General features: G+C 31.7%; 1 protein-coding gene across 1 annotated transcript in view; it reads left to right on the top strand.

Annotated features, from left to right (window-relative positions):
- The first annotated feature begins 11673 nt into the window (after positions 1-11673).
- Positions 11674-14273, top strand: part of LOC149065735 (uncharacterized) — an 88286-nt gene continuing 85686 nt past the window's right edge. Inside the window, exon 1 of the mRNA XM_089253839.1 lies at positions 11674-11891. Coding sequence (XP_089109965.1) covers positions 11852-11891 — 40 coding nt within the window. The 5' untranslated portion in view covers positions 11674-11851. The remainder of the gene's footprint in view (positions 11892-14273) is intronic.

Here is a 14273-nt window from a genome sequence, read left to right as displayed (position 1 = left end):
ATATGTATGTAAAATAAATAGCCATGGTTCTTTGCAGTGCATTTATGGTTTAAAAAATAAAATCAAAACAACATGGGCCCCCTCCTCCAGAGCCCTGTCTGCTCCTACCAAGGTTGTGTGAGCCACGACGTCAACTAATGACCTCTTGGGACGGCCATCGGTCAGCTATACATATACAATGCAGTCGAATGCGTGAGCGAGACATAATGTGAAGTATGTGTAAAAAACAAAAATTACTAATTTTTCTCTGCTTTTCTAACATGGACTGCGTTAATCTGAAACATAATCATACACGTCTAGCACCATCCGGTCAAAGCAAAAGTTAATGCATTGGCAACACGAAATTCTCTATCTCTCAGACAACTTATTCACGTTTAAATGGGGTAAGAAAGGGAGGGGAACGGGCTTTCTAATACTGAGAGTCGGAAAATAAAAAAAAAGCAGTTCTTTTGTTCTTAATGCTCAAAATATCCAAATTTTGCAGGTTATGGATTCTGAAATTCACTAATAAACTTAAAACTATGTTAATGTAGGCATTTATGACAAGAAAAGTTCAAGAAAGCCATTTTTACAAAAAAGTTTGAAAATAGGCAAAAAAAGGAATTTATGACATTTTTACAAAAAGTTTGAAAATAGGCAAAAAAAGGAATTTATGGCATTTTGACTGAACTTCCGGGCTCTATTCATCACACATTTTCTATATTGCAACGCTCACATCAGACAATATAGGATAAAATATTTTTGATGAAAAATTCATATACATGTATCAATCAGTTTTCCAGTTTTTGAAACCATTTTGTGAAACAGATTGTATAAATTGATAAAATGAAATAAAGTAAAATATATATATAAAACTGCTCCATTTCTCTCTCTCTCTGACATTAAAAAAATTTTGTTTGACCTGTGATTGATCGTCAAAAAATGAACGAAAGTTTCTGAAAATGATTTTTCTATAGGCTTCCACGAAGGGGGGGGGAGAGGGTTGGCAGTAGTAGATAGGAGGCCCTGAGATCAAATTTATATCTTCTTACTCCATAAATTTGAAAATTCACAAGAAAATCAATGAAAAGGGGTGCGCTAAATATAGAGGCATATAGATCGAGCTCAAGAACGTGGGACCACGGTGCTGTTCACATATCTGTAAAGTTGTTGAAGATAATTGGTAATAATTTCGTCATGAAAACAGCAACTTGTGTTATAAGTGACACTAATATTTCTATCATTATAAATAACTTTTTGTTCTTATAGGAAAATATGGCCTTATACCATTACTTTTCTGTGTATTACGTCATATTAGAACAAAAGCGGGCGAACATGTAGTCAAATAGTTTTGATACATTAGAAATGAAATTAAAATGAAAAGTTGAAAGGTACGCCATTCGGTTGTCACTGTATTACAAGTTATTGTATGTTTATATGTTGTTTATTGTTGTTATTATATGTTTCTTAAGAATTTTCTTTTCTTTCATTTAAAACAAAACAAAAACAAAAACATTTTTTTAATAATGTTTTTAATGTGAAATAAAGGATGAATATATATGTGAAGTTGTAATAATTCAAATCTGAAGTTTATCCATTGAAACTGTGTTCAAAGAAATGTAGGCAATTGGCAATGCCTGTGATGTAAACTTTTGTATCTAACTTTTTATATCAGCACTAATATAATATGGAAAGATATATGTACGTCTCCTGCATTATTTGTTTTTGTCTGTTAGTTCCAAAAAGTTCACATCAACTTCTGTTTTTGCATCTTTCTAACGACTTCAATATGAATGTTATGCTTAATTTGACTAAGTTTCAATATTAATGCAATATCAAAGAGTGAAATTAGTGAAAGAAGATTAGCATATTTTAAAAAAGCTTTCTCCGATTTGCTTTACTTATTTATTCTGTAATCAATGGAACCTTTTACCCCACTATCAAGCAAAGTAAATATCTTAAAAGGGAAAGTCAAAGCATCTTTTCTAGCCATCTTGCTTATTACAAGCGAGGGCACTTGATGCTTCAATGATCATCACATTGATCTTATCCACAAAGCCTTGCACGTGTGTAAGAGATCAAAACATCTTAACTTCGAATGACCTGGAAGATGTTCAGCGCGACCTCTTTCTTTAGTTTCATCGCATTGCAGGAGCTCAAATACCTCGTATCATATCGAAATGCTACGAATATCTGCCCAATTTTCGGATGGAAACCATTCAGCCTTAACTGAATGGTTGATGAATCCATCGAATAATTCGTCTGTTAGTCTATCCAATCGCTGAATAATTTAAAAAGTGAACTTCTATTGACATATCATTGAGATTTTCTTTCCTCCAAACAGCATTGAATACCGAGTTATACGAATACCGAAGTTCTAGACCCCTTAAAAATCTCAGTATTTGGGAAAAAATAATCGAAAAAAAAATTGACAGGAAGAATATTTGTAAAAAATTAAAAAAAAAAAAAAATCAAAAAGAAGTGAAACCATCAAATAAAAAAATTAGTTTTTAGATCATTGTGCATTACATTGAAGAGCGATTCTATAATCATGGTACCCACGAATCATTTATTTATTTTTAATTTCCAAAGCCTGCTATGATCATTTGAATAAACCAATATTAAATCGATTGAAATGGATTAAATATTATAGCGTTATAGCGTATACAATGATAAACTTCTATTCGTTATTTATCAAGCTACAAAAGAAAGTAAACCGCATGACAGTAACAGATTTCCAATTTCCGCGTTAATCCATCATTCCTGTATTTGTATGAAAAGTTCGTTAACATTCATCGAAGTACATTGACCAACCAAAAAAAAAAAAATAAATAAATAAAAATATTTCCCAAGAAACAAGAATCCTTTCACTTCAAAATATCTATCAAGTTTTAGAATATTGTATCTATAAAACTAATAAATACTATTCTGTGCAAATCAAACACTAAATAAATCAAAGTTAATTTTTTTTGCACAGATGGACAACATATTATGGTAAGAAAAAGAAAAAAAAAAGGAAACACGAGTTTATGCAAATAAAAAGGAAATTATGATATCGCTTGTATATATATATATATATATACATATAAAATTGAATTCTTTTTCTGTTAACTATATTTACCTTATCTAAGAAATATGGATGCAGTTTTTGAAAGCGGGATATGAATTCTATTTCGTAAGTTTTTTTAAACGTATACGTAATTTATTTATACGTAAATTTCTTCGTTTTTTGAATTCAAAGTTTTAGTGTTTTTAAATTGTTATTCAACGCGACAAACATGTTGTTACTGGGAATGAAAAACAAATCTCAAACGTTTATAACTGGAATCGAGGACGCGGTAAGAGTATTCAGTAAAAAAAAAAAAAAAGCCACAAAATCGCACAACCATGAAAAGATAAACGAGAGAAAAAAATTTAAACTTTAAAAAAAAAAAGGGAAATGAAATCAAGATTTAACATATGAACTTGACCTCCAACAAGATGCAATTTCACCCGATAGTCTGTCTCCATTCCATCAGGGCACGTCGCAAATCATGCGTTTCATGCTTCAAGGTAAGAAAAAAAAAAATAGTGACGACATTTTCCTCTGCAATAACGTTACGGGACGTTTCCCCGACCGCAACAAAAACGCTTTACCTTCCGTAATTATTATGAAGCATTTCTCAGATTATAACATGTCTTTAGATAACATCGAGCAGGAAGAGAACTTGAAGATTATTTGTTTCATTGCCATAACTATTATACATCTGACCTAGTTTCTGTAATTCACGGTTAATGCTTCAACTATATTATTTCTATTAAAAACAACTAATGCCGTAATATTTGGGAAAGGAAATTAAAAAAAAAAAAAACTTTTCACGAAAATTTTCCGTTATATATTTTTTTTTAAAGAAAATTAGATGTAATTGATATGTACGATAGAGAATATGGATCACTCTCATATCGGAATTTTATTCACTTTTTTTACGACATTGAGATACAGTTTATACGTCTCTTATTTATGCGAAGCGACGTTTGGCTTCGGTTGCAATCCATTCCTATATGTTTTTTAATGTTAAAATATTTCATTTATGCGTCGTAAAACCTCAATTATTCGACGTTTTCACTTCGACTTGAATCATAAATCTCTAAAAATCGATTTAATTTTTATTCGTCGAATCTACGTAACTTTTACAGGTTGTAGAGTAGATACGCGTAGCTGAAATAGTTTTTCATACATATTGTCACTGCAAAAGCTATAAGGTTGAAGGTGATTGTTGACAGATAAAAAAGTTAGCATTGAGCCGGCCTAGTCATTCCAGAATGGAAACTTATTACAAATTATTGCTTTCTTTTAGAATGCAGCAAACGTAGTGAGTCCCAAAGAAATCAATTTCTAATTTCTCAAAAAATTTAAATTGCTTGAAATGCGACTATATATGTTCTTTTAGAATTATTTTCCATTGCTCTATAGCGTTATTCTTGAATGGCAGAAAAATACTTATAGAAACATTTGGGAGTGTACAGGTCTGCTAAAAAGAAACATGTGCTTTGTATTTGTATATATATATATCGGTTCTTTCCCTTAGAAAACTTTTAAAGAACTGGACTCAAAGCATCATCTGCTGTGTTAGATAGGAAAACAGATGAGCAAAACAAATGATGATCAGACCATTTAAAAAATTTTAAATCTTGAAAGGAATAGAGGATAGGAGACTCAAGATTTTTTTAAACATCGATAATATTATGACAATTATATATATATATATATATTTTTTTTCAAGGAATTTGTAATATGATTTAAAAAAATTAAATTTCATGGGTATAGTATTTTTTCTCAGCCATGGTTTTTATATACCAAAATTTAAAATGCAATCAACTCCATTTAATTACTGTAAAATTTTCTGCGAGGTCTAGGGGAAAGAAATTATTTTCAATTTTTTTTTTCAGTTTTACGATTTTCGCATGTATACGGAGTTTTGATGTGGCTTCTTAAACGTATAAACGGGGTCTTTTTTGCATATATTTGACAACACAGTAGGCTTACAGACTTACAGTAAGTCTAGTCGGAAAACCTTTGCCCTTATCCTAAGCCAATAGAGATTAATGTCCGTAACTATCCTCAGTAACACGTGTAGTAGGATAAATCAAAGGTCGATGTACGACGTATGTCAAAGAGTATTTAAATTTTCGATGGTTTGAAATTTATTATCATAGCGTGTGGGAACGGTCGTGCTTTGAATATTACCCCACTAACAAACGCATTATTTCTAATTACGTAACAGGGAAAACCAAAGATTAAAATTCGTTGTATTCATTTTGCTTTTATATAAAATAATCGTACATCAGAGCTGAACATATATACTCACTAAGAAAGAAAAACAATTATTGAACATGATACTAGTACCTAATTTCAACACCAACCATATAGCCATAAAAAAATCTAATCTGAAAATAAAATAACAACAGCTAAAGTAACAGAAAAATAGGAAAATAATGATCATGAAAATGTCATTCATATCTCTCTCAGGTTCATACAATTCAATTTAAAATCAAAAATCATTCAAGCTCATATTGTGGATAGATATTAGTAGAAGAGAAAAATCAAATCTGAAAATATATGTTTACTGTTTTTTCGTGATGATATCAATCAGACTTATATTTTCATTCCTTCCAAAACCATGACTTATCTTTTCCTTAAACATAAAAAAAAAAAAAAAAATCATAGTAATCTCAGCGAGACATGAAATTGAAGGAAAAGCTTCAGGGGTTTCAGACATGATCATTTTATTTTCCTTTTTGCTGTTTAACTCGAATGTATATTTTTAGTTTTTTTTTATGGAATAAACTAGATTGGCATGGATAAATGGCCAACGAGGTTCTAGGAAATAGATTAAAATATATATATATATATATATATATATAAATAATTGTAAAAATAACTAAGGATGAACTTCAATTCTTTTCTCTCAAAATGAATATAAATATGAAAATGAATATTTAGTTTTCGTGAAATTTGTTTTTTTTACTTATGCGTGTGCAGATGCGCTCTTTTAAACAAGAATAAATAAGAAAATTATTTGATTCTTTGTTAAAGTTATTGTAGTTATGATAAATTACAGTTAGTATGTGGTATATGAGTACTTGACGATTTCATTGGAAGTATTTCTCGTTTTCCACCTTAAAGGTAAATGAACCTATTTTTGTTAGAAATATTGATAAAATCGAAACCACAAAGAAAGAGACAGAGAGAGAGAGAGAGAAAGAGAGAGAGAGAGTTCATCGAACAATGTCTTATGAATCAATGATAAAAATAGAAAATTTTTCTTTTCTCTCTCGTAATTGTTTCATTATAAAAATTTATTCTCATTGAAGAGAGAAAAACTGATTCTCGATATTGTTTGTGATCGAACTATATTGATGAGATTCAATGATGGTAATGACATTTTCAGGCATTTCAAAACGATTCGTTGAAGAGAACTCTAATCTTGTTTCTGATTCAAATGCTTTTAAGAAAATTATCCTTTCAAATAATTTCGTATGGTTTTTATTTTACTTAAAATGTTTCGATACTAAAGATTATAAAATAAAAATCCATAGTTTCTATCTTATGTATGCGAAGTAGACTGGAGTATCCGGATTAATGGGGCAGAAGGGCAGGCCGGACAACGGAAAAGCCGGATAGGCCAGAGTTCACTAAATGTTCACTTCTTACCCCCATGCCATCAAAAACACCCATTTTATACCAAAACCTGCTCATATTTTCTTACCTCTTAGTACAGGCCAGCATTTTATAATGTTATGTACCTACTGTACGTTTTAAAAATTTATTACAGACAAATTGAAGTCCAAGAATAAAAATATTGTACACATTTTAGGATAAATTTTACAATGCCTAACCTAATTGCAGGAAACATAAAATTCATGTACACTGTACACATTCTCGCCCCTCCCACATCCTCCAGCAAGTCCCCCAGGCTCCGATCCGTGGTGGGGCCCTTCAACAGTGAATTTATAGGGTAAAAACTAAAAATGGTAAGAATCGTTCGGGCCCCGGGCTGGAGCCCCGTCAGACCCACCCTTGGGGGGAGCCATGATTTTACATTATGAATACAAACACTTTCAAAATGAATAAAACATCGACGTAAACGTAGACATAGTGCTTAAAAAATGAATTAAACTTATTTTATTGTTCACTGATAAAAATTATGTGAAAAGGTAGGCCTAAGGGCGGGGGAAATTTGCGTTCTCATCATGTCTGAACTTGCACACAGCACATTGGAGAAATGTAGCAGATGTCCGCTTGCAACGCATTGGGAAAGAAAATTATTTCTCATTTTATTACGGAAAATTATTATTATTTTATCTAGGCCGGATAGTACAGAGGCCAGATGGTCGAGAGTCTGCTTTATATTAAAACACCTGCATATTTGTTTGTATACATACAGGGTGCCTATTTTTATCGTTGTTATAGTTCATAAGTGTTCGATAAAACTTTAAATTATAAAAAAATGTTTCAAATGTTACATATCATCCTAGAAGCAGTGCAAGTAAAAAAAATATTTATGTAGAAGATATGAAATTAAATTTTTTATACGGCTACTGGATCCTATATGTAGTAAAAATTTCTTCATGTATTGACATGTGAAACATAAAAAAAATTAATTCTCTTACGATTAAAATTGACTGGGTTATGACACGTTGAATTTTGTGAATTTGTTATTAATTTCTCATCAGAAAACGCATCATTCCGGCTAAGCTATAAGCGGCCGTGTAAAAATTTATGTGATAAAAAAAATGTAAATCGAAATTTCATTCGATGACATAGCATCGAGAGTTGCTAGGGTGAATAAAATTTTAAATTGGTCAAAATTATGTTTTTAAAATATTCTTTTGCTTGAACCCATTTCTGAATAAAAAAAAGTCGCTTCAATAATAATTAGTTATAAAACGGAAATTTTTTAGCGATTTTTTTGTTCCACATGTTAGAATTCTAACTAATGACGGAATTCTTATAGGATCCGCGCGCGGACTGTATGAAAATACAAATTTTGTAATTTTTTTTAAGAAATATTAATTTAATGACAACTTGCAACATCTGCACATATTTGGCGAGAAGATGAATTCGAGCTAGGTCATTTTTTGGTTTGATGCCGTGGATTTTTGAAAATTAGTGCGTTCTCCAGCGAATATAAAACGAAAAAATTAAAAAAAATTGGAGCGTCTCATAACACTGGTAAGAAGTATTTGAATTTATACCAGTATCAACATCACCAGTATCGATTGGTAAGGGACAACTCCTTTTTTTTAGACATCTTGCTTAGTAGTTTGCCTGTTGTGGCTTTTGTATTTGTATTTTTAAGTAATGCAAAATCTATCATAAATCATTGTATCGCTTATCACAGCAAAGATCCAGAGAAGGGAGATGGGGCGATCACTCCAAGAGCTGAATAATATGGGAAAAATTGCTGTGTCCCGTATTTTACAGAGCAATCAAACAAACCCATGCACACACGCACGCACAAAAAATCGCTTTCCAACACATTTCTCTGAATCCGCTCCTAGTTTGTCATTGTTTGGCGCAGCATGTCCTTGATGGTGCACGATGGCACGAACCAAATTTCGGTTTTAAAAAAGTGTTTGGTTTTTATTTGAGTGAGGACCCTCAAGGTTATGTTGCGTCAAACAATGACAAGCGGTATAATGTCTACGGTAAATTTTGCGTTTTTCATTGCATCATGAGGTAGCTCACCCCATTACAACCCCCTGCACCCTCGAGTTCTTGATAGCACATATCGCGGCAAATAAGTCAAAAATATGATATTTTCTTCTGGTGAAATGCTGTGTTGTGCATTCCCTTAAAACATCCTCCATCGTGTTTGATATTGTGATTCGACTGCACATTGTGTGACCAAAAATCTTGTTTAAGTGTCTTATATTACCTCTTAAAGTCAGTCTCATGAATTTAGAATTACCCTGTATTATTGAGAAGATGGCTACTAAACAACTGACATAAACAATACTAATAGCCTTTATGTCATAAATAGGGCTAAGATATTTTTATGCTCTAAAAACTTCTAAAAAATGCTCTATAAAATATGCATTTATGCTTTAAAAAACTGTAAATATGCCCTATAAAACGAAAAATAAGTCCTTAAAAATTTTTCATTCCTATCTTAACATTAGTTTTAGCAAAATAATGCGATAATGAGAAGTGTGTTGATGCAGTCTAAACTATTTTGAACCACTATTTATTGTTTGAACAGAAACTCTTCGTTTTCCTAACTAACCTCATCAAGCCAAAATTTCCCACAAAAATTTCCCTTTTAAGAAAATGTTCTGCCATCTACAGTTAAAAATACATAGCCAAGTAGTGTATTTAGCTTAAAAAAAGCACAAAATTAAAATAATAATAATAATTATTATTATTTTTATTTGATAAAAAACTCAAAATTTCCTACAAACGCTAAAAAAAAAATTCCCCTATTTACTAATTTTATTAAATTTTTCCCACGAGTTACCATCACCGACACCATTCAGATGATTAATCTATTTACAGCGCCACACACCAGTCGTTGAAGGGCTAGTATTTTTATGCTCTAACAATTGAATATCATTGCTGATTGGTTGAAAAACCTGAATTTCAAGATTTTTTACCAATCAGCAACGACGTTCCATTTTTAGTGCATAAAAATCCTAGCCCTGAAAGCTCTCGTCAGAGTCGGGAAGCGCAAAAACCAGTCTGAAGCGGGATTAGAATAGCGAAGAAAAAGTTTACTTTTTATCGAAAATCATGAAACATGCAAAATATGCCTTAAAATTTTGAAAATATGCCCCATCACGTAAAAATAACGAAGTATGCAAAAAAAATAAAAAAATATGCAAAGACAGTAATCCGAGCCCTATAGTTATAAATTACACTTTCAATAAAGAAATCAAGTCACAGTCTCAGCTATTGAAGAACGGATAACACAGTACCATTTTTTTTTTGACAAATTATAATTTATATATTTCAACTAGTTGGGTAACCTTAAATTAAGTCAGCAAAAATTCTGAACAAAGACTCAGGGTGCAACTAGGGGAAGCAGGCAGGTCTGGTGCCCCGTTCGCTAGGTCAAAGGGGCCGCCGAATTGAAATTTGGACAGTTTTTTTTCAACATTAACACAGAAGTGCCAGAATACACGAATGCCCTGGTTGACCAAGTAGCTAGTTACGGCCCTGCAAAGACTTCACGTTTTTATAAACAAACATATTTTCATTATTGACACGATCATATAGTTTTACAAACATTCATTTTTAAATCTCATATATTTAGTATATACGGATAATATGGAATAGTCGAGTAATATGAAATACCGGATTTTCTCTGCTTTCAGGTATGGCCACCAAATGGAAATGATAAAGTACTTGAAAATGAACCCATGATGCTATAGAGTCAGTGTCGGTCGCTCTGTTGTCACCATCACCATGGCTGCTATAGGAGAACATTGTTTTACTATTTCCTGAAATTTATTCAAACAAGTTTACAAAGGTGTTTATTAATTATTGGAAATGTGCCCATTAATTTGAAACTAAGCAATCACAAAGTATATCACAAGTGTTTTTTATTTTATTGTGCTGTTCTAATTTTTAGGTTGCGATTTTCTGCGGTTAGATCAGTTTCCCAAACTTTTTGTTCCATCGCCCCCTTCTTCAGAAATTTTTTTCTCTCATCGACCCCGAAATCAAGCGAACCCATAGGATCTTATGTTACACCCGTAGCTTCTATCGCCCCTCCCCGGACCATTCTATTTCCACAAGCGGGCGATATATGGTGTATCGAGTAATATGGAATACTATAAGTATTATATGAGTTGGGCTAGAATATCTCTGCAAGATGAAAAGTTTAGTAAGATAAAAGAGGAAAGGTCAATAAAAATAATGTGTGGTCTGTTGTCTGTGGGCCCACCCTGAAGGTTTTGGGGCATATTAGGAATATTGCATTTGCGACTCTTGTAAATAGAATATGACACCAGCGCATCATGAACTACAAGAAACATAAGATGAAATTTTTATTTTTCATTGTCATAAACTCATTAAATCTTGTTTCTGATCAATTCGAATTTATCATTTTGAACCCCTATTATTACCCGACTATCTCTCGTTACACCACGACAATGCTTTTTCATTAAATCACTTTTTTTTTAGTTATAATATTTATTTAAAATACGATGCGTTTATCAATGAAAAGACAAGAAACCTAATTTTATAGAAATGCATTTTTCTCTACCGTGTTTCAAATTGGAATAATCGAAAAAATAATAGTGGTATTACATATTACTCGAATGCACTGTACCCCTTACGAGTGAATTCATTTTTCAAAAATTTATTTGCTTACATATTTAATAGATTTTGAAAAATTTCATTCGTCACAGACATTTGTTCTATTTTTTTTCATTTAAAAGTCAAATCAATCTTTCATCGATTTTTTTTTTATTCATTTCACTTTGATCTCAGTATAATTGCATGGTCTCGCTCGAAAGAACCGTCCTAAACAACTTTGCATCCGTTTTTTATTGTTTTTTTTTTTTTTTTTTAAAGTAATCTTCACATATGTCTGCTATCTGAAAGATACTAGCAAGAACTAGCATCATGATAATATCGTTGCGTTTGAGTGGAAAGTGCGCGCGCTCGTTCGCACGCCACCAGAACCAGAGTGAGCAAGGCGCATAAGCAAGACCTCAAGAGAAGAGTTGAAAGAGAAGAGCGCGGGAGAATGTGAAAATAAGGCAGTTGCCGTAAGGGAACCATTCAAGCTGGTTGTCCCTTGGCTCACCTGGTGACTGACTCACTTTCATTCATTGTTGTCTTCCTTTTCTCAAATGCCTTGTTGGCTTGTACCGCTACGAAATAATGATAGTGCTTCCACGGCGGCAGTTCGCACCGATTTGCGGTAAGTTTTATTTTTTTCCCCCGCTTTCTCTATAATTAGTTTTTAAATTAAATTTATACGTCATATTTCTAATTGACAGGATTTATAATAATAATTTTTTCTTTTGTAAACTGCAGCTTTAATAAATTTTACAACGAAATTACAGAATTTTACTGCGAGGTGAAATACACGTGAAAATTATTTGCGAGAAAAAAAATAATAATTTGCGTATTAAATTAATAGTGATTATTTATATACAGCGAAACCCCTCGAAGCGGTCATTCCTCTTTTACGGTTAAATAATAATTAAATTTTATTTTAAAGTCTTGAATGTACCTTTTTTTTACTCTTTACCCCTCTTTTATGAACGAATTTTTATGTCCCACCGGTGTCCGCAATTAGGGTTTTACTGTATATAAACATACACGCACACAAAAATGGCAGATAGAAATAATAAAATGAGATTTATTCGGTACTGGGATTATTGAAATTGATTAATAATTAAATTTGACTGAACAACTATAGACAAAATTGATTGATTGGATCAATTTTCGATTTGATTTGTTGAATGAGTTTTTAGAATAATTTTTTGTTCCACTTTATGACAACGGCTCATAGAAAATTAACGCAAGGTAAGTATTTTATTCAATATCTAATATAAAGTTCAAATAATAAAAAAAGACGAAAGTAAGATCTTTAATTAGTTCGACATCAGTTATAGAAAGGTAGGTGTTTGACTATAATGAAGAGAGAGATATTTGCATTGCGGGTGTTAAGAATTTACTGATGATGCGAAATATCTCGTCTCGTTCTTAAACTTATGCATTTCATTGGAAACATGGATGATATATGAAATTAGTTCTGTATTTTGTATGGAAATTTCATTGTTTCCTACGTGGTGAATATTCGTTCTGATTAAAATTTTTAATTTCGATTTTTATACTAGTTTCGCTTATAGTACCGTTTTTTTAAATACTTTACCATTTTCTTGAAGCTTTCAAGTATATTAACACATGAGATGTCCGGATACATTTCAATTCTTAAAATGTTAATAGTGATTCGTAATATACTGATTAGATATAGTTTGGTTACGATGTAATACATCGATCACTGGTGCAGCTTATGGTGTCTTTTTCTTTTACCAGATTTCACCATATTCACAGAAAAGTAAACCAAAATAATAAATAAATAGAAAGTGTGATTTAAACAATTATAGAAATGGTTTGATTCGAGAATTTTATTTTAGCTAAAAAAAGTTACACGAGAAAGAATTAAATAATGTAAAAAACATGTGAATTTAAGTATTGATTCATGTTTTATCAGTTTCAACCATAATATATAAGTGACGTGCAAAGGTGATGATGGTGTAAATAAAATGAGCTGTATATTTTTTGTTTGATCACAAATATTTTATAGTTAGATTAATATAATTGTTATAAATTACAGGGAACGTCTCACACAATTTACGTTAATCAATGATAGAAAAATTGTACTCTCATTTTTATTAATCTTTTCACCATAAATTGTTTATGCAAATCACTACTGATTTTCATCATTTCATAGTTTATGCTTGAAATTCAAATTGAATTATAAAAATTTCATATCCGGTAAGTCAAGTATTCATATTACATTCGATCGAAGATTTTCAATATACTATTCTTATCTCACAGTCATTCGTCAAAAAATGAAGTAATATTCCGGACATCTCGAAATATGAATTCAAAACTGAATATATACAAACCATAACCTTATCGTTCATCATCTTTTTATATTACAATGATTAGACTCAATTTTCGAATTTTCATTACTCAGAATGCTATGCAAGTCCCGGAACTGATCTTGTCACGAATTCCGCTCGCGATGGAATAACATCTGTTTAGATATTTGGAATAAGAAAAAAAGGGAAGCTGAATCATTATTATAGATCAAGCGGAAATAAAACAAACAATTCCGATCAGTTAAAAAAAGCTATAGAATTTGACCTTATCTATCATCTAAACATGTTATATACAAACGGCGCTTTTGAAATAAAATAGAGAAACCACAGAGACTTTTCGTGATCGGAAGAAATACGATGGTTGTCTCACGTCTTGGATTGATAAGAGTCCAAAAGCATTCATATCTGAGGAGAAGATGATTGAAATTCCTTGCGTCAAAACAAATAAGGCACCGGTTACCTCTGGCATGGTTGGTTGCTTTTCACGAATCGACCATATTGATTCCTTCAGAACAAAACTCAAGTGTCACGACCTGTGATGCCTTCACCACCGAAAACACAATCTTCTAAGTTTTCTTTGTGATAGCGGCAGGAGCCACGACCCGCGATAAAAATGACATGAGGTCTTTGATTGAATATACAACTCCATTCGGTATTTTTCTTTTCTTCTGAGTTGTGGAGTTACG

The sequence above is a fragment of the Pholcus phalangioides genome, unplaced genomic scaffold (assembly GCF_987345545.1).
Source record: "Pholcus phalangioides strain wild (caught in Gottingen) unplaced genomic scaffold, Ppha-v1.0 ptg000039l_1, whole genome shotgun sequence".
NCBI lineage: Eukaryota > Metazoa > Arthropoda > Arachnida > Araneae > Pholcidae > Pholcus > Pholcus phalangioides.
The sequence above is the reverse complement of the archived record's forward strand: the minus strand, read 5'-3'. Positions and strand labels throughout refer to the sequence as shown.